Source organism: Giraffa tippelskirchi, chromosome 1 (assembly GCF_054371585.1).
Source record: "Giraffa tippelskirchi isolate mGirTip1 chromosome 1, T2T-mGirTip1v1.2.pri, whole genome shotgun sequence".
In the NCBI taxonomy this organism is placed as follows: Eukaryota; Metazoa; Chordata; class Mammalia; order Artiodactyla; family Giraffidae; genus Giraffa; species Giraffa tippelskirchi.
Window position 1 is genome coordinate 44,578,961 of NC_137275.1, and position 25,279 is coordinate 44,604,239.

Below are 25,279 nucleotides of genomic sequence, written 5' to 3' on the forward strand. Positions count from 1 at the left end.
TCAATCTGATTTCATTGTTGGCCATCTAGTGATGTCCATGTGTAGAGTCTTCTCATGTGTTGTAAGAAGAGGGTGTTTGCTATGACCAGTGCATTCTCTTGGCAAAGTAGGTAGTCAATAAATATGTGTTTGATTAATTGGGTCAGCTGGACTGGTTAGCTTTCTGGAACTGTGCTAAGAAGGGGTGTGAGGCTGCCTCCCGCTTCTTCAGGGAAAAGTGCCAGGACTTAGCAGTGCCTTTCTTGGTCCTGGGAGAGGGTCTCACCCCCTAGGCTACAAAACTACTATCCAGAGCCTGGGGCGGGGCACAAAGGGGACGGCACAGGGAAAGGTGGCATCCAAGCTGGTAAAGCAAAGGAAAGGAGGGTTTACCAGGCACAGAGTCCAGACAGTTGTTTCTAACTGAGGGAAGAGCATGCCTGAGGGTCTTGACCACTGCTGTCCATAGAACCTACCCATTCCTCCCCACCCTCACGGAGGAGCGTGTGCTCCTTACACCCTTGGAACGCCACTCCCTCCCCAACTTTCTATCAGTTTATGTCTTTTGCTCCTTAATTCTTTGTCCGACAACAAGAAGCCCCTTGCCCTTTGGCTCAGACAGGATAGACTGCCCCCTGTTCGAGCTCTCAGAGATCATGTGGCTTGGGGATGCTGAGGTCCTCTTTTGAAACTTGAACTCACAGAAGCAGTGTTTCATGTTTCCTATTGTTCCACCCACATGCCTCTTTCCAGCTGCAGTTAGAATCTCCAGGTTTCAAGACTCCTCTCAGATCATCATCTAATCTCCTATGTGATGTGTTAACCCTTCTAGCCTTAAATTGCCCAAAACAGAGACTCGAACATTAACTTCCAAAGCAGGTTGTGTTTCTCTCCCCAGACTCTCTAACCCCGGATGTGGCCTAGCAGCCCCTACCCTAAGACATGTATTTCTTCATTCCCAAGTGGGAGAGGTCTCCTTCTGTATGCGTTCGTTTGTGCATGCTAAGTTGCTTCAGTTGTGTCTGACTCTTTGCAACCAATGGACTGTAGCCTGCCAGGCTCCTCTGTCCATGGGATTCTCCAGGCATGAATACTGGAGTGGGTTGCCATGCCCTCCTCCAGGGGATCTTCCTGACTCAAGGATCAAACCTGTGTCTCTCACGTCTTCTGCATTGGCAGGCGAGTTCTTTACTTCTAGCGCCACCTGAGAAGCTCTCAGACCTGCATAGCTGAGTATTATCTGAAGAAGCCTAAGTTGTTCTAGGATATATTCCAGTCCCCACAGGCCTCAGACCTGTGGGTGCTCAACAGCCCCTGAGCTTCCTTAGACCCCTTTCCACCTCCACAGCTTCTGTTCATGCCCTGCACATCACCAGTCAGCATTGACTGGACAACTGTCTCATGTCAGGCCCCTTACGAGGTCTAGTGAATATGACAGAAAGTAACAGATGAGCAGAGAAGACCAGCAAGCAGATTGTCCTCAGCTGTCTTGACTTGGGGTGCCAGCCACCAGGGAAGGCACACTCTCTGCTTGGGTTTGAATTCCTGACCCAACCAGGCAGGGGGCTGCTGTTTCCAGCAGGTGGAGCTGCCTCTCTTGGCTTCCGTGGGTGTCTTGATGTCATCAGTCAGTGGCAGCATGCCACCATAATTGTTGTGCCAGGGTGAAGCATATGGTGTATTCTTACCAAACGTGTGGAGATCTGAGAAGGAAGAGAATTCCATTAATGGCACATCTTTTTTGACCATCATCTCTCATTTGCATTCCTATGTTTCCCTTCTCTGCTGTTTGTGGGTTTGGGAAGGTACTTTTCTCCTATTTTTCCCTTCCACGACTTGGAGCATACTCCTAAGCCACACCCCATCCTTGCCCTGGCCAAACATATAGCTCATAGACTGCATTGAAATTGCGACTTTTCTCATCTGTAGCTGACTCTGGTCTGTCAGTTCCTCAGGGCAGGAGCCAGAGCCATGTTAGTCACTTGAGGAGCCCAATGCAGTGCCTGATGCAGAATAAGCATGCTGTATGTGTTTGGGGAATGGCTGGATGGCTGATTGTCTTTCCCACCTAGTGGTCCTAAGTCTGGCCATTAGAGGAATCTAGTTGCATACGCTTCTATTGACAGCATTGCATAATCACAAAATTCAGACAAACTTGAATTTGAAACTTGCTTCTGTCCCTTACTAGCTATATAATCTTGGCTAAGTCCCATTCCCTCTCTGAACTTCAGTTTCTGTGTCTGTAGAGTGGAGGTCATACCTACTTCTCAGTGTTGCCAAGAGGATTAGGTATGATAATATGTTAATACCTAAAATATAGTAATGGTCAATGTTTATTTTCCTTTGCCTTCTAATTGGCTCTGTAGATTATTTATTCATCCCACTTTGCACCAAGAATTTAGAGGGTTGGTGTTTGTAATAGTTAGAATGGGCTAAACACAAACAACCCCAGAATCTCAGTGGTTTAAAACAGCCATGATAGTTTCTTCTCTGTACTCCGTGTGCACCTCAGAGTCTACAGGGACTCTGCCAGATGGCCAAGGACCTGCTCTCACTATAGCCTCCATGATCGCTGAGGCAGGGGGAAGGGAAGAGGGGAACGGAACCATGGCTTTTAAAGTCTTCCCCCTAGAAGTGGCACATGTCACTGCCACTTCTATTTTACAGCCCAAAGTAAATGCCATGGTCCCACCTCACTCAGGGACACATGTAATCCTACCACACACCAGAAAGAGGAGACAAAAATGCTGTTAATTGAACATCAGTGACCACCCAGGAATATTTAAGATGAGTTGACTTTAAAGTCAACAGTGAAATCATAATTTACTTTGGCTTAGATTGGGCATGAGGACTGTTGAGCAAATGAGTAAAATCAGTGAGCTTGTAATGATGAGTGGATAGCCTTCTTGAGAGAACAGATCATTTTTAAGGATATTAAGTATTAGTTATTAGCTATGGACACTCGAGTTGCAGTCTTAAATATTCGTCCAAACAGCCAGCAGGGTCCTCTGCTTGTTAGTAGACTGTTGTTGTTTTTGTTCAGTTGCTAAGTTGTATGTGACTCTTGACCACCCCATGGACTGTTCTCATTGACTTATTGGAAAAGACCCTGATGCTGGGAAAGACTGAAGGCACGAAGAGAAGGGGACGACAAAAGATGAGATGGTTGGATGGCATCACCAACTCGATGAACATGAGTTTGACAAGTGCCGGGGGGTGGTGATGGACAGGGAGGCCTGGCATGCTGCAGTCCACTGGGTCGCAAAGAGCTGGACAAGACTGAGTGACTGGACTGAACTGAACTGAACTGGACTGTGGCCTGCCAGTCTCCGCTGTCCTTCACTATCTCCCGGAGTTTGCTCAGATTCATGTCTGTTGAATCGGAGATGCCATCTAACCATCTCGTCCTCTGCCACCTTCTTCTCCTTTTGCCTTCAATCTTAGCTAGCATCAGCATTTTGTTATGTTAATAGATTGTTATGTGTTCATGCATGTGTGTACTCAGTTGCTTTAATCATGTCCAACTCTGTGCAACCCTGTTGGACAGGACTATCACCTGCCAGGCTCCTCTGTCCATGGGATTTTCCAGGCAAGAATACTGCAGTGGTTTGCCATGTTAATAAATTACCAGTCACTAAATTAACCCTAGTCTCAGTATGCACTTGCAGGTAGTAACAATATAGTTTGTTCCAAATAACCTAGAATTTAAATTTGTTACAATGTAAACTGACCCTTCTCCTATCTCTTTGCTTAAATTTGGGCTATTTTACTGTGTTTTTGCTATACTTTTTTTCATTATAATAATTTAGTTAATAAGTTGTTTATTGATTTCTGTGGTGAAAGAGTCTGGATTCTGAATCCTAACTGCCTGGGTTCAAATTATGGTTCTGTCATTAATTGGCTGTGAGACCTTGGGCAAATTACTCAGCCTCTCTGTGCCCCATTTTTCTCAGCTGTGAATTGGAGGTGATGATAGCATCTACTTATAGGATAGTACTGAGGATTAAATAAATTATTAATAATACATATAAAATACTTAGAATAGTACTTGGCACATGGTAAGTCCTCAATAAATGTTAACTATTATCATCATGTTAGAGTTGGAACATAAAGAAAACTGAGCACCAAAGAACTGTTGCTTTTGAATTGTGTTGTTGGAGAAGACTCTTGAGAGTCCCTTGGACTGCAAGGAGATCAAACCAGTCAATCATAAAGGAAAGCAGTCCTGAATATTCATTGGAAGGATTGATGCTGAAGCTGAAGCTCCAATACTTTGGCCACCCGATGTGAAGAACTGACTCATTGGAAAAGACCCTGATGCTGGGAAAGATTGAAGGCAGGAGGAGAGGGGATGACAGAGGATGAGATGGTTGGATGGCATCACTGGCTCAATGGACATGAGCTAGAGCAAGCTCCAGGAGTTGGTGATGGACAGGGAGGCCTGGCGTGCTGCAGTCCATGGGGTCACAAAGAGTTGGACACGAATGAATGACTGAACTGAACTGATTATCATTGTTTTTAGACAAAGTGGAGAAGTACAAAGGAAACCTGATCCAGGAAGAAATTTTTATGTTTTGTTTGCTGTTGCTTAGAACAGTGCCTCACATTGGGCACTCAGTAAATATTTGTTGACTGAATCAACGAATAGGCTCCACCCTGGTGAAATTGAAATCCAACCTAACCCTCAATTCCTTCCTTAAAATAATAAGAGAACTTCCTTCTCTCAAAGCTACCGTAGCCAACCTGGACTTTTCAGGTCAGCACCAGCTCTTGATCTCCCTGACCAGGGATTTTCGTTTTCCCTTCGCTTGCCAACTCAGTCTCTTAATACATTCTAGCAGCCATGCCAGTCCTGGGCTTCACAGGCTGCCCTTCTCTTTGCACCCTCTGTGGGTGACTCTGGCACAATAGCGTTGAGCTCTCAGAGCAGGGGCTGGTAGCCATGAAGCAGCACTAACATGCCAGTTTCCTCCTGTGGCAATTTGGATGGTTGTCATGTTACTGATGTGGCTTTTTGTCCCACTGAGTTCCATTGTATTCTTACCATCAGTCAGAGGTGGGGAGACACTGAAAATGTTTGCGCATTTGGATTCAAAGCCTATATGCTCTCTACCGCCAGCCAGCAGCCCCTGCCAGATGGCCTGCTTCTCTCCCAGGCTCACACACACATTCCACTAAAACCCACTCATCAGCACAGCGGTGGATATATGTTCCTTTCCCATCTTCTTCCTCCACATGTGTGCTCTTTCTTCCTCCATCTACCGTAGACTCCATACAAGGTCCCCCACCATGACCTGCCTCTACCTGTCTCCCTGACCTTCCCTTTCTCTCACTTGCTTTGCCTCCTTTCTCCCCTTGCTGCTCACTTCAGCTGCTCCATCTCCTTGCTCTCCTGAAACCCTTTCTGCCTCAGGGCCTTTGCACCTCCTGCCCTTATGCGTCGAAAGCTCTTTCCTAGGTGTCTGCAGTGCTTGCCTCATCACTCCATAAAGGTCTCTGCTAAAATGCCACCTCCTCCAAGAAGCCCTTCTTTACCATGTCTAAAACAGCTCCTGCCTCTAATTTTCCTCTGAGCACTTATCTCTAAGGACACATTATGACTTGTTTGCTTGCCTATTTATTTACATATTGTCTTCTTCCCCCCACTGAAATGTAGGCTTCTGAGAGCAGACACTATCTTCAGTGCCCATCAAGTAGCTCAGTAAATATGTAATGATGAGACAGAAGGAAGGAGAGAGAGAGGGGAGAGCTGGAGAAAAAACAAGAAAAGGAAATACATTTCTCTGTATTTATAAATGTTGATAAAGTACTTTTGGGCTTCCCAGATGGCACTGGCAGTAAAGAACTCACCTGCCAATGCAGGAGACAAGAGACACGAGTTTGATCCCTGGAGAAGGAAGATCCCCTGGAGAAGGAAATGGCAACCCACTCCAGTATCCTTGCCTGGAGGATCCCATGGACAGAGGAGCCTGGCAGGCTACAGTCCATAGGGTGGCAAAGAGTCAGACACGACTGAAGTAACTTAGCATGCACATACCAAGTATTATACTTTAAGAGAGACAACTTAATTGAGATGGTGAAGAAGTGAAGTGTTAGTTGCTCAGTCTTGTCTGACTCTTTGCACCCCCATGGAATGTAGCCTACCAGGCTCCTCTGTCCATGGAATTCTCCAGGCAAGAATACTGGAGTCGGTTACCATTCCCTTTCCCAGGGGTCTTCCCGACCCAGGAATTGAACCCAGGTCTCCTGCATTGCAGGTAGATTCTTTACCATCTGAGCCACCAAAGGCATCTTTGAGGAGATGTCCTGAGCTGATACCTAATATATATGGTAACGATCAGAACAGGTAGAGGGAAAAAAAGTGCAAAGATCCTAAGCTTGACATCTACTGGGGAGCAAGAGAAGGCCAGAGCAGCTGGAACTCTGAGGGCAAGGAGGAAGGGATGGTGGGACTGGATCACAGATATATAGCAAGGGGACTCCTCTGATGAGGCTAGACTGGCACCAAGCAGGTCATAACAAAGGCAGATTCTGGGGTCATGTGGTCATGAAGAAGGCCTGGGAGAGCAGAGCTGTACTGCAGAAGAGGCGTCTTCCTCCCTGAACTCCTGACTCTGCCAGGCTGTTTTCTTTTTAAAGGAGTTGCTTATTCATTAAGCCAGCCTTCCTGGAGCCATTGCAGTATCCGTGCCATCATGTGAAAAATGAGCATAACAGCACCTGCTCCGAGCAGTCATCATCAGCACAGTTCCCAGCACCCGGGAGCTGCCTCTTTACGGTTGGCTGACTCTCAGTTTCCCACATGCAGCTTGGTACTGGGGCCATGGCAGGGACGGAGGGAGAAGGGACCCTGCCTCTGAGAAGCAGATGAGCTTCTTAGGTAAAGACATGTGGTCCTGGCATTGCACGAGAAGAGCATCCATCACACACCCATGAGTGCACACCAGTCCCTAGGGTGGTCTTCGAGAGGAGTTGAGGGGAGGGTGCCAATGAATATTTTCTATTTTCAGTTATATTTTTTCTGATGCATGTTAAAATAAGTGAATTTTAGCACATCAGGTCAACTCACGTAGAACTAATAAATGAGTTGATTTCAAGCTAACTTATGGAAACAGGCAGAGTCAATCTTGGAAGCAGGCAGTGCCTAGAAGTGGCAGGAGTGAAGGTGGTCAGTGAATGGCTGAAGTTCAGGAAGCAGGGATCCGGCATCTGTGAGCTGAAGGAGGCAGAGGGGACTGGTCTTGAGTCAGTTTCTAGAGTCACACTGTGAAGAGGAACAGGTAGGACGTGAGCCAGAGGGGCCAGCCCGTAGGAAGCTGCATGGTGGCATTCATCAAGGCTCATGGAGAGAGCAGAGTGGGTACTGGCAGGACACAGAGAAGCAGACAGACTAGACTGAGCCAGGGGTGGAGAAGAAGTATCTTGGGTCTTATTCTAAGACATGCATTGACTTAGGAAGGTTGTCAGGACTCTAACTGACCCTGTACATAACAGAGAACAGTGTGCCTGACCCCACATTTAATAGCAGGGACAGTCTTTCTGTCAGATTTTCTTCCCCACTAGAAATACAGACTCTCTGCTGACCTCACTTAGGGAAATGGAAGCCATGAAGGCCTTGTTGAACGAAGAAAATGAAATTGAGAGTATGATATCTGCTATGAATCAGGAGCAAGGAGGCAAGGTGAGGCCGGTGGAACTGTGGCACCCAGCAGTGTTCATCTGGGAGAAATTGGTCCAGGTAGCCAAGAATAAACACACCACCACTCAGGGGCCAGCCTTCCCCTCCAGTCAAAGGGAGCGGTACTTAGAGCGATTAAGAAAAAGAAAAGGATGAAATTGGTGTGCATTGTACTCTGGAATTGGAATATCTTTATTGTTTTGTTAATTTAAAATGTACATACTTATTTAAAAGTCAGAATGACACAGAAGTACATCAAGTAGAAAGTCTCCCGTGACTCCATAGGTAACAACCTTTAACAGGCAGTTGTTTATTTCATTTGACAGCTATTTATTGAGTGCCTACCATCTACGAGGCACAAACACTATTTAGGAGATTCAGATACATCTGTAATTAAAACAAAAGTCTTAGTCCTCACTAGGCTTACGTTCTTGACCTGTGCTGTCCAGTATAGTAGCCACTAGCCATGTGTGGCAATTAAAATTAAATGTGACTTAAAACTGAGATTCCCCTAGTCACATTTCAAGTGCTCAACATCCATCTGTAGGCAGTGGCTGCCATATTGGACAAAACAGACGTACATTTCCATCATTGCAGACAGTTCTTTTGGGCAGTGATGTTCCTGCCTTCAGGTCCCAGAATTGGCTGGAGCTTGGTGGTTTCACCCTTCCCCTTACCCAGCCTTTTGGGAAAAGTGCTCCGAACCCAGGGCCCCCCCTTGCTCACCCTCCCTGACATGTGATGGACATAGAATAACTGTGAAAACAGCTGTGGGCTTAAGAATGTCCCTGCCCAGAAGCAAGTGACAGCCTAGAACGCTAAGCCTTTGTGATAGTTCATTTTTGTCGACAGAGTTGAAATCACTGGGTAGACATGAAGTTCATCTGAGCCATCTCCATCAGAGGTTGGAGTTGATGGGTGAGAGCCCATCTGAGATCAGACTGGGGTTGGGACGGTAAAAGCGTCCGAAAGCCCGCAGACAGCAGCCCGCTCCACCCAAACAGGAAGCCTGGCTCCGTACTCAGGGTCAGGGAGGCAGGGAGAACAGCTGCCCACCCCCTAAACACCCCTCCCGCCCCTTCCAGATCCCAACCCCCCTTCCCTGGGACCTGAACTCTGAGTTGCAGGAGACAGGCCTCAGGCTGTACGCTTTCTGGAGTTCTCTGCATTTGCTTCTGGGGTCCACCCTCAAGGCTCCTTCTGCCCCCAGAAGAGACAAGGGCAATGGTGGTGTTTCTCCCCTTCCCCTCCAGGCCAGGGGCCACTGGCAAGCCTCCCTGGACTCTGTCCCATCTCTGTATCAGGAACGGCTGACTCACAATTAAGCCACACTGCCTCCGAAAGAAAATACAGAAAAGTGATAGATAAGAGGCCTTATTTAGTGGGAGCTTAAATTACAGACATAGCGATGCTGGCTCGGTTCAATGGAGATTTACAACAACAGGTGCAGGGGAACCTTAGATTGAGGCTGAGAGTGATTTTTGTGTGCGTTGGGGGAAGGGTGAGGTGGGGTCTCATTTGATCTGGCTGCTACTTAGAAGAAAAATAAACTCCATTTGCTCTTCTATTCTTTTAAGAAACAAAAGGGATGAAAGAAACTTTAGGCCAATAAGCTTCCCTTTCATTCTTTCCTTTTTCTCAGATCAGAAAATGATCCGGTATCATTAACCACCTAGCCTTTCCCAAAAATATAAATAGAGAGACACTACTTTCCCTCCATACTTACAAGTCTCATGATAACAAGCGCAGTGAGGCTGGATCTACAGAAACAGTAGAAAAGAAAAGACTTAGATTTTGTTTTAAAGCTCCTCTAAATGACAGTGAGAACAAGAGGCCGGGGAGGGCCAGACAGTCATTTGAAAGGCTTTGAAATGTGCCATGATTTGGACTTTTGATTTCATCCTTTTCTACAAGCGATTGGCTATAGCACAGGTTTGTGCAATCAGCAGACAAACCAAAGCCTGAGTGATTTACTCACTGGAACTCGGATAAGAAAGCCTCGCTCAGTGGCACATCACAGCCAGAAGCGACACCATATTACTCCCATCTTCTAAATTTTATTGGAATTTTAGAATAAAGTACAACCTTATCTCTTAAGAATCCTTTGTGGGCAATGGACCTTTGGTACTGTTTGTAAAACCAGGAGTGAGACTGGGCCTGGGATAAGATTCAGGACGGAGCAGAAAGTGTGCACCTTGATGGGGTCCTTCACAGCTGCCTTCTTCTCCTGCTCCTCCAGGAAGCCTTCCAGGTGGTCTCCTTTTTTTTTTTTTTTGGCCATGTGGCATGTGGGATCTTAGTTCCCCAACCAGGGTTGGAACCTGTACCTCCTGCAGTGGAGGCACAAAGTCTTAACCACTGGACAGCCAGGGAAGTCCCCAGCTGGTTTTCTTGGGGGAGCTCTAGGCCTCTGCTGTAACTGCGTCAGGTAGAACCACCCCATCCCCTACACACACATCTCTGCATGGGAGAACAGGGAGGAACAGAGTGTGGGAGGTGAAGAGGAACAGGGCTGGTAGCAGGTGGTGACGCATCAGGCTCACTTCCTGAAGGACAGGTGGGATCAGCCTCTGCAGGTCTCAGGAGGAGCCTCGGGGCTTCCTTTTCCCCTCTCTCTGAAATGCCCAACTGCCTCATTGGTTCTGAAACTGTGCCCTGGGGGAATGCTATTCATGGATAAAATCAAACAATGGCACTCTACTCAATTCAGAGAAAAATCAAGTAAGCAGATCAGATTTTCCCCAACATAAATTTGTATCTATCCTGTGCTTTCTTCCCTTTGTTGCTGCATCAGCTTTGGTAGCACCCAAAAAAGAATAGACGAGAAGCGAGCAAATGTTAACAGAAGAACTGCCAGCTGTGCTCAACGCAAGGCCGTGCTTGGGTGTTGCCTTTATGTGCATGTAGCACAGCCTTGGGTGCTTCCATGGTGGCTCAGTCGGTAAAGAATCTGCCTGCAGTGCGGAAGACCTGGGTTCGATCCCTGGGTTGGGAAGATCCCCTGAAGGAGGGCATGGCAACCCACTCCAGTATTCTTGCCTGGAGAATCCCCATGGACAGAGGAGCCTGGTGGGCCGCAGTCCATGGGTCGCAAAGAGTCAGACACGATTGAGCGACTAAAGCACAGCTCAGCACAGCCTTGCTTTCTCCTAGTTTAGAAAACAAGATCAACAGCAGTCATTGTCACAGGGGTCTCTGAGGCTCCCAGGTGCTCTGCCACCTGACAGCTTGTGAAAACAACCAGAGGCAGATTATCTCTCAAGTTGGCTCCAAGAAGCCAGCGCTCCATGTTGAGCTATTCAGAACCATCAGAAAGGTCAGCACATTTTGAAAGGGGACTTAGGGTGTCAGTGGCAAGTTAGTAAATCAATAGAATTAACTCAACAGAGTAAAAACAATCAGCCTATTAGGAAGTGCGCTCAGCATGCGATGGGGGTTTGAGACCATATCCATGATTACTGTTAGTAGCCTGTGTGCCAGCCTGCTTGGGACTGGGAAGGTTTCTGAGTGCAGGTTTCAGTGGTTATGTGGGCATCTCCACTGGTGGCAGGTTTTGTTCCTGGAAAGGGGGCCCAAAGTTGAAATGATATGAGAGAAATCTGATTCTTCCCATGGTGATAGCCCCGATAATAGGAGATTGGGTAACTGATCAATGGGCATCTCCACTGGTGGCAGGTTTTGTTCCTGGAAAGGGGGCCCAAAGTTGAAATGATATGAGAGAAATCTGATTCTTCCCATGGTGATAGCCCCGATAATAGGAGATTGGGTAACTGATCAAAAACCAGTGCCTATCTTTTGAAAGAAATAGCCTCAAGCATGGTATTTCACTTTCTCTGAATGCTGAACATCCCTTTGTCTAAGGTGATTTGGATTGATTGAATAAGATAACACAATAACTGATATATGAAGTTGTACTATTTCGTATGATGTAGTTTCACAAGAGTTTTTACACTTACCCCTGCCTTAATTAATCACATGAAATCTTAGGATAAAGAAACTCTGTGGGAATCTCCTTAATTTTTTATTGTTAATAAGTGTTTTCCTAATACAAAACTTCAGCTTACTAAGTTAATAGAATTTTGTTGTTGTTGTTTTCAGTAACTGTTCCTTAAAGTTTTTATACATTTCTGAATTTTAATTAATACTTTCATATTCTTAGGAACATGGATGGTAGGAAATAAAGGACTTCACTTTAAAAAAAAAAAAAAAGAAACTCTGTGGGTATAGTTTGGGTAGTCAAAAAAGCTGCTTTGGAGAGGTTGTTTCAGCAGCGTCTCGGAGGGAATGTTTTGAAATAGCTGAGGCTGTCTCCTTATTTGTGCGGTGATCCAGGATTGTCTGTCTTGTTGCCTCCTGGGCTCTTCCTGAAGCGGCACAGATGTCCAGGATCCCGAGGCTGCTTGTCTCTGTGTCTCCATTCTGCTCCCTGGGCCTCACTGACAGCTTGGCTTTGTTCCCTGCCTTCATTAAAGGTGCAAGTTCCAAAGCATAGTCCTGACAATGTCTCTTCTTTCAGATTTCCCCCACCACAGATTTTCTCACAAGAAGCCTCAGACCTTGGGCTAGAATTATGGGCAGTGACATTCTCTCGTGATTGTTCAAGCCTTTCCACATCCACCACACATCCCAAACCTGCCTAATAATAATGCATTTCAGCTGTCATTTCTTCCTTTTTCCAATTGTTATAAAAAAGCTGAATTTGCTGGAGGCTTAAGAAAGTAGTGTAACTGTTTTTTTGTTTCATTATAGTTTTTAAGATCATGTCCAGCTCTTTGAAACCCCATGGACTGTAGCCTGCCAGGCTCTTCTGTCCATGGAATTTTCCAGGCAAGAATTACTGGAGTGGTTTGCCATTCCCTTCTCCAGGGGATCTTCCCAACCCAGGGATCGAACCCACATTTCTTGTGTCTCCTGCATTGGTAAGCAGATTCTTTACCACTGCGCCACCTGGGAAGCCCAAGATGGTAGGGGATACATTTAAAAGATTATATGATATATATGTGATAAAGCATATCTACATAAGAAGCACTCATGAACCCATCACCCCCTCCCAAAGCGTTGCTTACCCACCCACCCCCTCCCCTAGAGGTAGCCACTTTCTGAAGCTTGTATTTATCATTTTCTTCCTTTTAAAACAGTTTTATCTCATATGCACGTGTAACCAAACCATGTAAATTTAGTTTTGCTTGCTAAAGAGACAAAATGAGTTTATGCGGCCGATTGAGGTTGTTCTTCTAAAGTAGCCTTCCCGGGGCACGATCCACTTATGCGTGGAAGCTGCACTTGCTCAAACCCATCTGGGAGCCCTTTGTTTGAAATTTCCTGCAGAGACGTTTTTATCAGCTCCTCAAGAATCATTGCTGTCGCTTTATGGCACGTTTGGTCTGATTCAGCTCTTTCCCATCACCTCACTATTTTCCTCATTCATTTATTTGAATGAGAAATATTTCATGCGTTCTTCTGTGAACAAAGGCTGTGTTGGAGACCAGTGGAGAACCAGGTAGAGCCCTGGCTTCCCTGGAGCTTGTCCTCACCCCTCCCCTCCTGCCCGCCTCTCTCATTCGGACAATAACTAGAGGCCACAGGCTAGGAGACTCCAGGACCCTGAGCAGGATCCAGTGCACCAAGGGGCCATGGGATCAGCGTGGGCTAAGAGCCTGAGGGGAGATTTAGAAGGGACTTCTGAAGGTGGTCCAGTCTCCATGAGCCATCTCCAGCCCTTTGTGGCCTCATCTGAGTATTTCTGACCCTGATTTTCTTAGTTAGGTCAGGCACACTGATACTCTCGTCCAAGCATGTTTATGTCGGCACCTGCTGAGGAGCCCCTGCCGTGTAGTGTAGATCAAGGATCCTACAAGGAAAGAAATCAGCCCAGTAAGATCTAAAGGCTAAAAACCCAGATTTTGGATGTTTTATGTTAGAAGAACTTAAAAGCCACAGTAGATCATTATATAAATATTAGATAGATGACATAAATACATGGTCGGTGTAGTATAAATATGAGACCTTAGAAATATGTATGTATATATATGTTTCATTTGTTGTATATGTGATATAATATAAATTCAATGAATATAAATAATATGTGCATCTAATTCATGTGTTCTCAACCAGCCTCCACATGACCCATTCACCCAGTAGCTTACATCCTGCAATCCATCTGTGAAACAGCACAACTCATGCAGAACTGTGACCCCTGCAGAGCTTGAAGCAGCCTGCCTGTGCCCGCGCACATCTGCTCTTCCTGGTTGAGGCGTGTGATTCCCAGGAGCCAGTTGTGTTTGTTCCCAAACCTGCCTCTGCTAATTGTACTTTTTATTAAGTTGCAAACTCTAATGAAATGTTCTCTGAGGAAATATGAATTCAAAAAAAATTGTTTAAATGAAAACCAAATTGAATGCTTTTGAAAAGCATTTAAAGATGAGTCATTTTAAACATGCTTTTGAATTAGGTCTGAACTAGGTGAATGTGAAAGATTGAAGGGAAAAGGAAGATTAAAATCTAGAAGAATTCTGCTTTCAGATTGTGCTTCAGGTGTCTTCAACTTCTTGTTCCACTTTTAATGGACTAAGATTGGACATTATACCTGGTATGTAATGGTTTAAAAAAAAAAGAAAAAAGAACTCTAGTCAGCAGACAATACTCAAAGAAAAGACCTTGGCCTTTTCTTGAAAGATTAGTGAATAAATAGACACTTTTATTTGTAATTGAAGGATAACTGTTTTAAAATGTTCTGTTGGTTTGTGCTATACAACAACGTGAATCAGCCATGAGTATACATATGTCCCCTCCCTCCGGAGCCTCCCTCCCTCCCCTCTAGGTTGTCCCAGAGCACCAGATTGAGCTCCTTGCAGTGTACAGCAAATTCCCACTGGCTATCTGTTTTACATATGGTAATGTATGTGTTTCAGTGCTACTGTCTCAATTCGTCCCACCCTCTCCTTCTCCCACTGTGTCCACAAGTCTGTTCTCATATGTCTGTGTCTCCACTGCTGCCCTGCAAATAGGTTCATAGTTTACGTTTTAATTTTAAACAAAACTATACATACACACAAATACACATATATGTCTATGTGTATACATACATGTGTGTATGCGTGGAAGAGAGATCAATTTTTCATGATCCCTCCCCTGTGTTAAATGACTCCTAACACCTACTGGTCCCAAGCACATTTGAAAAGCAGGGCTTCTACTATAAATATTACCAGGACTGCCCTACACAGGAGTTGTTTTACACAGTCAGTCTCCCTAAGAGATTTCAGATGTGACACCACTCGCTAAGGTTTATTTGGGGTTTTTATTGTGTTTGGTTTTGTTTTCATTTACCAATCCTTTATTGAGAGCCATGAAAAAATGATTCCATCTTTAAAACAATGGTTTGAAAAGAGAGAAAAGGCAACGTCAGACAGCCGGATGGATGAGGGAGGTCATGACCTCCCAGCGCTCTGTCCTTTCTGGCCGTCTTGCCCTCCCAAGCCAACCCTTTCTCTAACTTCCTGGGGATCCCACAGAGGTGGGTCCCCTGCTGCCAAGGGTTTGCTGAGAGGCAGGAGGGCGGGGTGCAGATTGGAAGAATGGGCCTGATGTTCTCAACCTTGGGCCGGAAGAAGGATGAGGAGGCCATCTTTGGATAATTTGGGTCCAAATAAGAAAAGAGCCTCTTGACCAGGCTCAAATGATATTCTTTGACCCTAGCTTTTCCTAGTCGGATGTGAGGGACCTTTATAGCTGTGAAGAGAGTAATATCACTAAATAAGGAGGCATTTCAAGTCCTATTCCAACCAGGCTCCCCAGCTTATCCAGCCACACAGGTTCCGTGTGTGTGTGTGTGTGTGTGTGTGTGTGTGTTGGAAGACCTTAGGTAAGGTGCTGCATCTCTAATCCAGACTGAAGCCTTGGATAAGGCAGCCTCCTGTTGCAAGATGCTTTATCTTCCTGAATATCTAAGAAATAAAACCCAAAGTCTGGAAGCCAGGCTCTTTTGAAAAAAGTTCCCCATGCCCCAGAAAGTTTAAAATCTGCTCCATGCAAGAACCAAACAAAAGGAGTAGGCAGACTGGAGAGAGGGGTTCAGCTTCATTTCAGCCTCCCAAAAGGATCGCTGAGCTACTCGGCTTGCTCTCCACTTTAACTTTGTTGTTGCCTGAACTGTGGGTCCCTGCAGCAGCCCCAGCCATGGAAACTGCTCTCCTCCCTCTGCCCAAGGAAAGCCACTTCAGTAAGCGGAGACGGGTGAGAGGGGCCTGGGGAGGGTAGACATGGACACTGGAGCCCTATTTGGTTGCTTGGAGAAGTAACTGGACCCCTGCCTGAGATCGCCAAGCCCTCCAGAGAAAGGAATTGCAGGGGCATGAGTCATACCCCATTTTAGACGAACTCAAGGGTGCCCTGGGGGTTGGGGGCCTCCCTTATCAAGAAGCAGGCAACTGAAGTATACAGATTGTGCTTGGCCGAAGGCTAGGATCAGCTTCTGCTTTATTATCTATTAAACTAAGTGGATTAAATGAGAATTGACTGGAACTGTACACTTAGCGTTCCCTTACAAACCACCCTTATCTCATAAGCTGGCTTAATGGAACAGGCTGTCAGGGGCTTATAAGAAGTAACTGAATACAGCGCCTTACAGGACAGAGATCCGATGGTGGGTGTGCAGCAGTCCTGGGAGATCCCAAGATCCCACACCTTGTGTGGATGCAAAAGACAGGCCAGGGGTATAACTGCAAACCACTCTATTGGCATCTACCCCCAGGGACGGGCCGAAGTCTTCCCAAGAAAGGCATCTGCCACTCATTCCATTTTAAAAGCACTTCTAATGCTGGGAAAGATGGAGGGCGGGAAGAGAAGGGGACAGCAGAGGATGAAATGGTTGGATGGCATCACCGACTCAATGGACATGAGTTTGTGCAAGCTCCCAGAGATGATGAAGGACAGGGAAGCCTGGCATGCTGCAGTCCATGGGGTTACAAAAGACACAACTGGGTGGCTGAACAACAAAAATTGCTTTACTAATCTTTATGTATGTGGCTTCCGGAACATATGAAGACAGTAGAGTGGAGTGGCTAATATGACTGTCTTGGGAGTTAGACCACAGGCTTTGCATCATAGCTTTACTGCTTTCATTGAGTGACCATGTGTTACTTCTCATGGCTCAGTTTCCCCATCGGCAAAATGGGAGTAATAATAGTAGTACTTACCTCATTGGGTTTCTGTGGAGATTAAATGAGCTAATGTGTATAAACTCCTTAGAATAGTGCCTGATGTAAGTGGTTATTTAGGTGAGCTCTAAGTGATTATAGCTTTTAAACAGAAAAAGAATTCTTCCCATTTCATAACTTTTGCACCCACATCTCCTTTAACTGTTATTAGTTACAGCATGAGTTTGGAATGAGCTGCATTCACAGAGGAGATACTCTGAAAGGCAGGAGGCAGTGTACCTGGAGGAGGTCAGGGCTGTGATCAGAGGGACATTTTGCTGGAGATGGTGATGTGCTTTTGCACATCATTTGTCTTCTTTGATCCACATTTCTCTTGTGTGTGTGTGTGTGTATGACTTTTCATTTTAGGGTCTGGGTAACTGAATGTAAACCCTGCTTTTGGTGAAGATTGATATAATTATGAAAATGCTCAGAGATGATAAAAATGAGACCCCTTTGCCCTAGTGTCCCAGAAGCATGTATATTGTAGAGCACTTGCTTTGAGGATAACAGACATGTCAGAACGAGATGGTGGTTTGCAAGAAGTTACCGTTGTGCAGTTGATTTGAACAGTGGAGGAATATTAACTGTTTTTCAGGGAAATTTTAGTTTATTTGTAAATTTAGGATTTTTTTCCCAACAATTTCTTTGACAGCTTTATTTTTCTGTTGGGTGTCTTTGAGTTCACTGCTCCACAGTCAGCCCACCTCTTTGGAATTACACAGCCTTTGCTTAATCTAATTCTAATGTATAATCCACAACTTCCACATCTAGTTTATTATTTTCAGTACTCTACAATCCAGGATATGGTTTGATCCCTCTCAGCCTAATGGAAGAACATTATAGTCCTCACTTCTCAAAAAAATTGAAAAAAGGCCAAATGAAAAATTGTATAAACTGTTGTTGTTCTTAGTCACTAAGTCATGTCCAACTTGTTTGTGACCCCAGAGACTGTAGCCCACCAGGCTCCTCAGTCCATGGGATTTCCCAGGCAAGAATACTGGAGTGGGTTGCCATTTCCTACTCCAGGGGATATTCCCGATCCAGGAATCGAACCTGTGTCTCTAGCATCTCCTACATTGGTGGGCAGATTCTTTACCTCCGCAGTATCTGGGAAGGTCTAAGCTGCCTGTGGTCAAATCGCCCTGGAAGCTCTGGGATCCTGAGACAAGGATTTGAGTGCAAGTACTATATTTGAGAAGATGTCCCAGGCAGTGTGGTCAGGAATTAGGGAAGTAAGACAGGGGAGGAAAGAAAGCCAGTAGTGAAGGCATTCATGAGTGAGTTACTGTTGTGGGCAACTAGGACTCAGTCCTACCGTCCCCTCCCCATCAGGCTATGGAGACCACAATTCAGAATCGTTCCAACTGTCCCCAATTGTTACTATCCCCCCAACAACAATTGTGTTGTTGTTTCTGAGTGCTGATTTCCATGCTTCTAACCAGAAGAAGACCTCAGACAGGAAGAGAGACACAGAAACAGACAGATACAGAGACAGACGTGCAGGTACTTGAGGAAGGACACAGAGGCCACAAGAACTGTTCTCCTGACCTACACGTGACCCATGGTGACTGAGCCAGCATGGACCAAGCATTGTCAGCGTGCTAGTGGGAGTGCTCCTTAATCTGTCTGGATCTCAGCTCTCTTATCCTTAAAATAGGAGAAAGAATAGCTCCTGCCTCATAAGGGTGATATGGGGATTGATGAATTCCTGTACCTGCAGTATTTCAACAGTCAAAATACTCATCTTGAGTCTTTCTCTATTTTTTGAACTTCTAACTTACCGTAATCGTTCCTCTTCTGAATAGGCTTCTAACAAGATAGAGGATAAATCCATCTATTATAAGTTTCAAAAAGAAATAGAGCCATTTCCGAGAACGGTCTCCTTATTAGGCCCCCTTTGTGTTTGATCAGCTTTGAATGGCTGCCTTTTGAAATACGCCGTGTGCTTTGTTAGCACATTAGATGCCCAGCCCAGTGAGTTCTGTTATTGGAGCAGCTCTATGAGCTTTCTCGTTCTGGCTGTTCTATTTTATGGAAACCGTTGGTGGGATTCAAGTGTGAGCAGCTCATCACAGTCCTCTGTTGTATTTTCCTCTGTGTCTCCTCCTCTTTTCTCAGAGCTATTTTCTAAGGATAGCAGACCTTAGGGAGCTTTCTTTTTGTGAAACGTCTACAGTCTAGGTGTTGAAGCTAGTGGCTGCAATCCCAGGCAATTCTGAGTTCTACTTCTGTCAAAGGCATTTGTACTCAGTGTGTTTTGTTGCTCAGGGATGATTGAAACAGCCCAGTTGGTGAACAGCCAGGGGGAAATGGGGTTAAAAAAAGGAAAACCAACTATGTTACATGGACCTCAGCCTGTCATGATTAAAACTTAGTTTAAAGATTTGTTCACCGGAGCAAATATCTCTGGACTGTTTCAGGCTGTGACTCTTCAATTAACCTGACATTTCACAAATCCAAAAATGCTGTGGATGAACTCTTCACTTCACTTCGGGATATTGCTGGAGCTCGGAACCTCATGAAACAGTTCAAGTCTGTATATGTTCCTGGAAATCATACCCACCAGGCAAGTACATACGTTTTAAAATAACCGGCTAATCTGTGCTGTGTTTTTAGGATTCAGAGACTAAAAGAAAAGTTTCCATTTTAAGCTGTTTAAAATGAAGGATTTGTTCAAGATGAAACCCAAGGCTCTTCTAGTCCAGAGTTCTGGGTTCCCCTGAATCTGAAAGCTTCCTGGTTTATTTGTACCACAGGCTTAATGCAGCGAGATGAGCAATGGATTGGGGGTCAGCGCTACTTTGTCAGTGGCCCAGACCTGTCCTTCACCTTAGGCAAGTCCGTAAGTGCCAGATGAGGGGCTGGCTTTAGACAGGGCCCAGGTTTCTGGATCTAAGAATAACAGAATTACCAAATACTATTATGCAAAGAAAATAAAAGTTGATGACAGCAAAAACAGTTGTTATTTAAAATGCCCCCACCACTTTATGGGTTTCCCTTGTGGCTCAGCTGGTAAAGAATCTGCATGCAATGCGGGAGACCTGGGTTCGATCCCTGGGTTGGGAAGATCCCCTGAAGAAGGGAAAAGATATCCACTCCAGTATTCTGGCCTGGATAATTCCATGGACTGAATAGTCTATGGGGTTGCAAAGAGTCAGACACGACTGAATGACTTTCACTTTCACCACTTTATAAGGATAGTAGGAGAACCTTACAAGGATGTTTTGAGCAGGGAGTTGGAAAATGGTAAGAAAATCCAGATGAAATGGGGTAATTACTGTACCACAACTTGATGGCAAAGGGAAGAGGGGGGTGGTAGAGTGAGGCACAGGAAGACCCAAAGGGAAGATGAAGGGTGAAGAAAGACTAGAGCCATCGAGGCTGGGTAGTCTCTGTTAGACAAGAAGGAAAGCAGTCAGGTTGCTGGTGGCCAAAGATGAGCTTTCAAGGAAGAATAGATGTTTCTGACAGAAAAGATCATTAGGTTTTGCTGAGGAGTGGATGAAGGAATCTTCTCTCCCACCTTCCCATGAAATATTCCACAGAATTCACTCTATTTGCTAAGGCTTTCTTGGAGAGTTGAATGAGCTGTTAGTGGGGACTATGATCTAGTGAGGGGTTCAGCTTCAGGGTACTGACTCTCCAAGGTGGGCATGTAGACAGGAGCTAAGGTTACCCACTATCACCTAGCAACATGCAGGTTCTTCCTCCCATTTATTCATATAGTAGCTGATACATGAAGAGTCCCCTGCATTTGGTTTCCCTTTGATCTTCACGCAAGTAGGCCAGAGAGGTATTATTATCTGAGACCTAGGAAGGCCGCAGTGACTTGCCACAGGCACACAAGTGGCCAGGACCTGACCCCATGTTTGCTGCCAACACAAAACTTCCAGTCACTGCACCATGGTTCTCATGGAGGTTCTAGAAATACTAACTGATGGTGCTGTGGGTACCTGAAGTCACCCACCAAGACACCAAAGACCTTAGAACCTGGCACTCAACTTAATAATATAAATTCCCATCCTTTGTTCAATGATCTAAAAAAATACTGATAAAATTACTCAGATAATTGATCAGCTGTAGTTTTGTCATTTAAAAAATTACCAGTCTTAAATATGGCAGTGTAGACTGGTTCTAAAAGATGTGATCGAACTGAAGATGCAGGATGAAATTTAGACCAAAGACTGTTGAGAGGCAAGTGGCTGCTGTCATTGATGAAGGGAGAGTAACCACTAAATTACTAAGGTTTTTTCAGTTTTTTTGATCATCATGGTGGCTGATTTGGCCAACTTCACATGAACATGCTATCTATAAATCTTGAGCATGATAAAGACAATGATCAGTTTCCTAGACTTTATCTCCCTGCCACCAACTCAGTCATTTCTCCAGACCTCAAAACACTGTCTGAGCAGGCTTTGCCTTTGGAAAATGAACTCTCCCTTGTTGCATATACTTCCTGTATAGTGAGTCAGTAATGACTGTGTGGATCACAATAAACTGTAGAAAATTCTTCAAGAGATGGGAATACCAGACCACCTGACCTGTCTCTTGAGAAACCTGTATCCAGGTCAGAAAGCAACAGTTAGAACTGGACGTGGAACAACAGACTGGTTCCAAATAGGAAAAGGAGCACGTCAAGGCTGTATATTGTCACCCTGCTTATTTAACTTATATGCAGAGTACATCATGAGAAACGCTGGGCTGGAAGAAGCACAAGCTGGAATCAAGATTGCCGGGAGAAATATCAATAACCTCAGATATGCGGATGACACTACCCTTATAGCAGAAAGTGAAGAAGAACTAAAAAGCCTCTTGATGAAAGTGAGAGAGGAGAGTGAAAATGTTGGCTTAAAGCTCAACATTCAGAAAACTAAAATCATGGCATCTGGTCCCATCACTTCATGGGAAATAGATGAGGAAACAATGGCAGACTTTTTTGGGGGGGGGGCTCCAAAATCACTGCAGATGGTGACTGCAGCCATGAAATTAAAAGATGCTTACTCCTTGGAAAGAAAGTTATGACCAACCTAGATAGCATATTAAAAAGCAGAGACATTACTTTGTCAACAAAGGTCCGTCTAGTCAAGGCTATGGTTTTTCCAGTAGTCATGTATGGATGTGAGAGTTGGACTGTGAAGAAAGCTGAGCACCGAAGAATTGATGCTTTTGAACTGTGGTTTTGGAGAAGACTCTTGAGAGTCCCTTGGACTGCAAGGAGATCCAACCAGTCCATCCTAAAGGAGATCAGTCCTGGGTGTTCATTGGAAGGACTGATGTTGAAGCTGAAACTCCCAATACTTTGGCCACCTCATGTGAAGAGTTGATTCATTGGAAAAGACCCTGATGCTGGGAAGGATTAGGATCAGGAGGAGAAGGGGACGACAGAGGATGAGATGGCTGGATGGCATCACCGACACGATGGACATGGATTTGGGTAGACTCTGGGAGTTGGTGATGGACAGGGAGGCCTGGCATGCTGCAGTTCATGGGGTCGCAAAGAGTTGGACACGACTGAGCAACTGAACTGAACTGAACTGAATATTATCAGCTCATTCAGCAAAACTCCTAAAGGTCCGTGAGTGGAAGTGGGGGCAAGGCAGGGAGTATATGTGTATCTTGCGGGGATTAAATAATATTAATCCAGACACCGAGTGCAATGCTATGCAACCAAAAAGTGAGATCTATACATACTCAACAAGGACTGTATTTGGATCCTTAGGTTCTACTTGGAGAACTCAAACAGTGGTTCATGGTCTATTGAGTGGAAAGTGTTGTAGATTATTCTGTAAAGTGTTATCTTAATTTTCTTTTAAAAAACAATAAAATGAAAAGTATGTGGGTATGTATACTTAATAAGTATTTAAAATTTTAGGAAAAATGTATAATGGTTACTTATGGGGAATAGGAAGGGACAAATGGACAAGAAGGAACCCTGGCTTCTTGCTTTATATACGTAGAGAAAGAATATTTGATGGGATTACAGATAATTTTTACTTGTTTGTGTTTTTCAATGACTTTTGGAGGCAAAGAAATACTAAGTCACAGGTGTAAGCCCTGTGAGGACAGAGATTTGATCTGGTGTGTCCACAGCCATAATTTCCCTGCTATAGTGGTATCATGCACATAATGAATGCCTGATAAATGTTTTGGGGTACATCTTGAATGCACTACATATATTTTTACCATATATTGGAAGAATCATTGGGACAAAAATATATACAGATAGAAAATAGCAGGCGTCCAGACTAGAAGCAGAGGCCAGCTCTGTCTAGCTTTGAAGATGAACCTTGACTTAGGCAACTTTCTGTCCATCTCTTCTCCCAATTTGTTCCTCAGCTCTGGGGAAAATGAGTGCTTTCTATCTAGCTCCATGCTGTTTCTACATATCATCTAGTTGGGATGTCCTGGGCTTCCTGGGGCACTCAGGAAAGACATAGACCTGGTCTGGCGAGGGATTCCTACCCTAGCCCTGACCAGTGCTGTGTATCTGGGCTCTCTCCCCTGGATCTTAGGTCCCTACTCTGCCCCAGGCTTCCTCCCAATGTACCTTTCTCCTGCTCTGATGCAAATGAGTTGACTCTTAGAGCCACTCCTCTTTCCTCTCCTAGCTAGAGGCACTTCTTATTTAACCTTCACCCTTTAGCCCTTTAGGGAAATGTTTCAGTCACAGCTCAGATGTAGAAAGCAGACACCACTCTCATCATATACGCAGAAATGAGCCCCGAACATCACCACACACCTGGCTCCAAGAGAACCAGTACCTCTGCCACAGCCAGGGGAGTGGGCATGGTGGCCACCACGAGGCTGCCATTGAAGCTCTTGGCTTGACACGCCAGCAAAGCTGGAGACAGCTTCTTTGTTTGCTCATCCTGGTAAATAAAGAGCCCAGCTCAATGCTTGCCACCTAAGGGTAAATAGGTAGGTGGATGGATGGATGGATCCTGGACTGTGGATCTTATTCAGAATGGTATTTCTTATGTTCTTAATTCTAAGTAAGAGGGAGGTTAGCATGTAGGTTAACATCAGCCTTTGGGTTCATAACCCAGCTCTGCTCCCTACTAACTGTGTGACCTTAGGCAAATTAGTTTACCTCTCTGTGCTTAGTTCCTTTTATGTAAGAAGGAGCTAATAATAGTAGCTCCTTCATAAAAGTGCTCTGATGATTAGGTGAGTTAATACATGTAAGGCTTTTCAGGACACAAGCCAACACAGACAGTGCTATGTACGTACTGGCTGTAACAGCTGTTGTAAAGGACGAAATAGACCTTCTCTTTGCCCTCTTCTGTAGCATGTCATTGTTTCCTTTGTTAGAAGATGGGTACACAGAAAGGGGGCATTCTCAAGTTGACTTTCCCGTTAGCTGTGGCATATGGTCAGAATTTACTACTCATACCCCTTTGTTTGGAAAAGTCATGTTTGTCTGTTGACTCTCTTGACCAGAAACCTAAGCCCCAGTTTTGCCTTTATAACAAGCCTTCTTCTGCTTTTGTTTCTTACTACAAATGTTCCAGTTTAATGGGAGGCTTAACTCTCTTCCTGAATGTCAGCGTTTGATGTGCTGCTGTTCCTCAGATGACTCAGGGCAAGGAGCTTATGAGCCCTTTCAGACAAAATAGTGTATGACTCTTGCTTGACTGGCTTTGGCAAAACTCGCAAAGTGCTGTGCTGTGTTGCAGGAAATGTCCCACAGATGGATACCGTCTTCTGTGCCTCTGACATGTTGAACAAGAGCCTTTAGAACCTGCAGGGCCCAAGGAGGCTCAATTCATCTTGTGCCTGGTGAAATAGGGCCTCTGAACAATCTGTAGGCCCAGTCTTTTCATCAGCAATCCCCAGCCCTGGCCACCAGCTATCCTTTTCCAAGTGCTAAGCTCTGTTCTTCCTCCTGATTCTATCTACCTAACTCCAGACCTGCTAACATCCTTTTTGAAAGCATCTGCGTGAGACAGCGTAAACCGGGGACCAGGACAGGCTCTGTCCTGCAGCCTAACTTCTAACTGCCTGTGTGAATTCAAGCAAGTTGATTAATAGCTTTGGGCTTTGATTTCCTTATATTGAAGTTAAAGGGACTAGACTGAAAACTTTTTAAAAGTCATCTGCTTGTGGTTTGAGGGATGGACGGATGGATGAACAGATAGACGAATAAACCACTATTTAATCTCCAGAGCAAATCATTATCCTTAAGAAGATGAAAGGAGGAAAAAAATCAGTCATAGTATATAGCAAAAGATAAAAATAAATAAGCCATGGAGTAGTCAAAGCCCAAAGCCAAGAACAGTTTTGAACAAAAGTTTTTTCTGTGCGATCTCGGATTGAAGCAAAGTAAACATCCTCTCTACAAGTCTAGTTCTCCTGGGAAGTTGATTGTTTAGAGTCAGTTTTGCAGAAAAGGAGAGGCATTTGCAGCAGGAGGACTAAGAGAGGC

The 25,279-nt window shown here is 44.9% G+C and overlaps 1 protein-coding gene across 5 annotated transcripts in view; it reads left to right on the forward strand.

Annotated features, from left to right (window-relative positions):
* Window positions 1-25,279, forward strand: part of SCFD2 (sec1 family domain containing 2) — a 378,818-nt gene that overhangs the window by 315,821 nt on the left and 37,718 nt on the right. For 4 of the 5 annotated variants that reach the window (XM_081511330.1, XM_081511422.1, XM_081511550.1 and 1 more), the window contains exon 6: window positions 19,275-19,420. In XM_081511330.1, the coding sequence (XP_081367456.1) occupies window positions 19,275-19,420 (146 nt within the window). Of the gene's footprint in view, window positions 1-19,274; window positions 19,425-25,279 lie in introns of all 5 variants that reach the window. The other variant, XR_014059942.1, reaches the window with a different exon arrangement.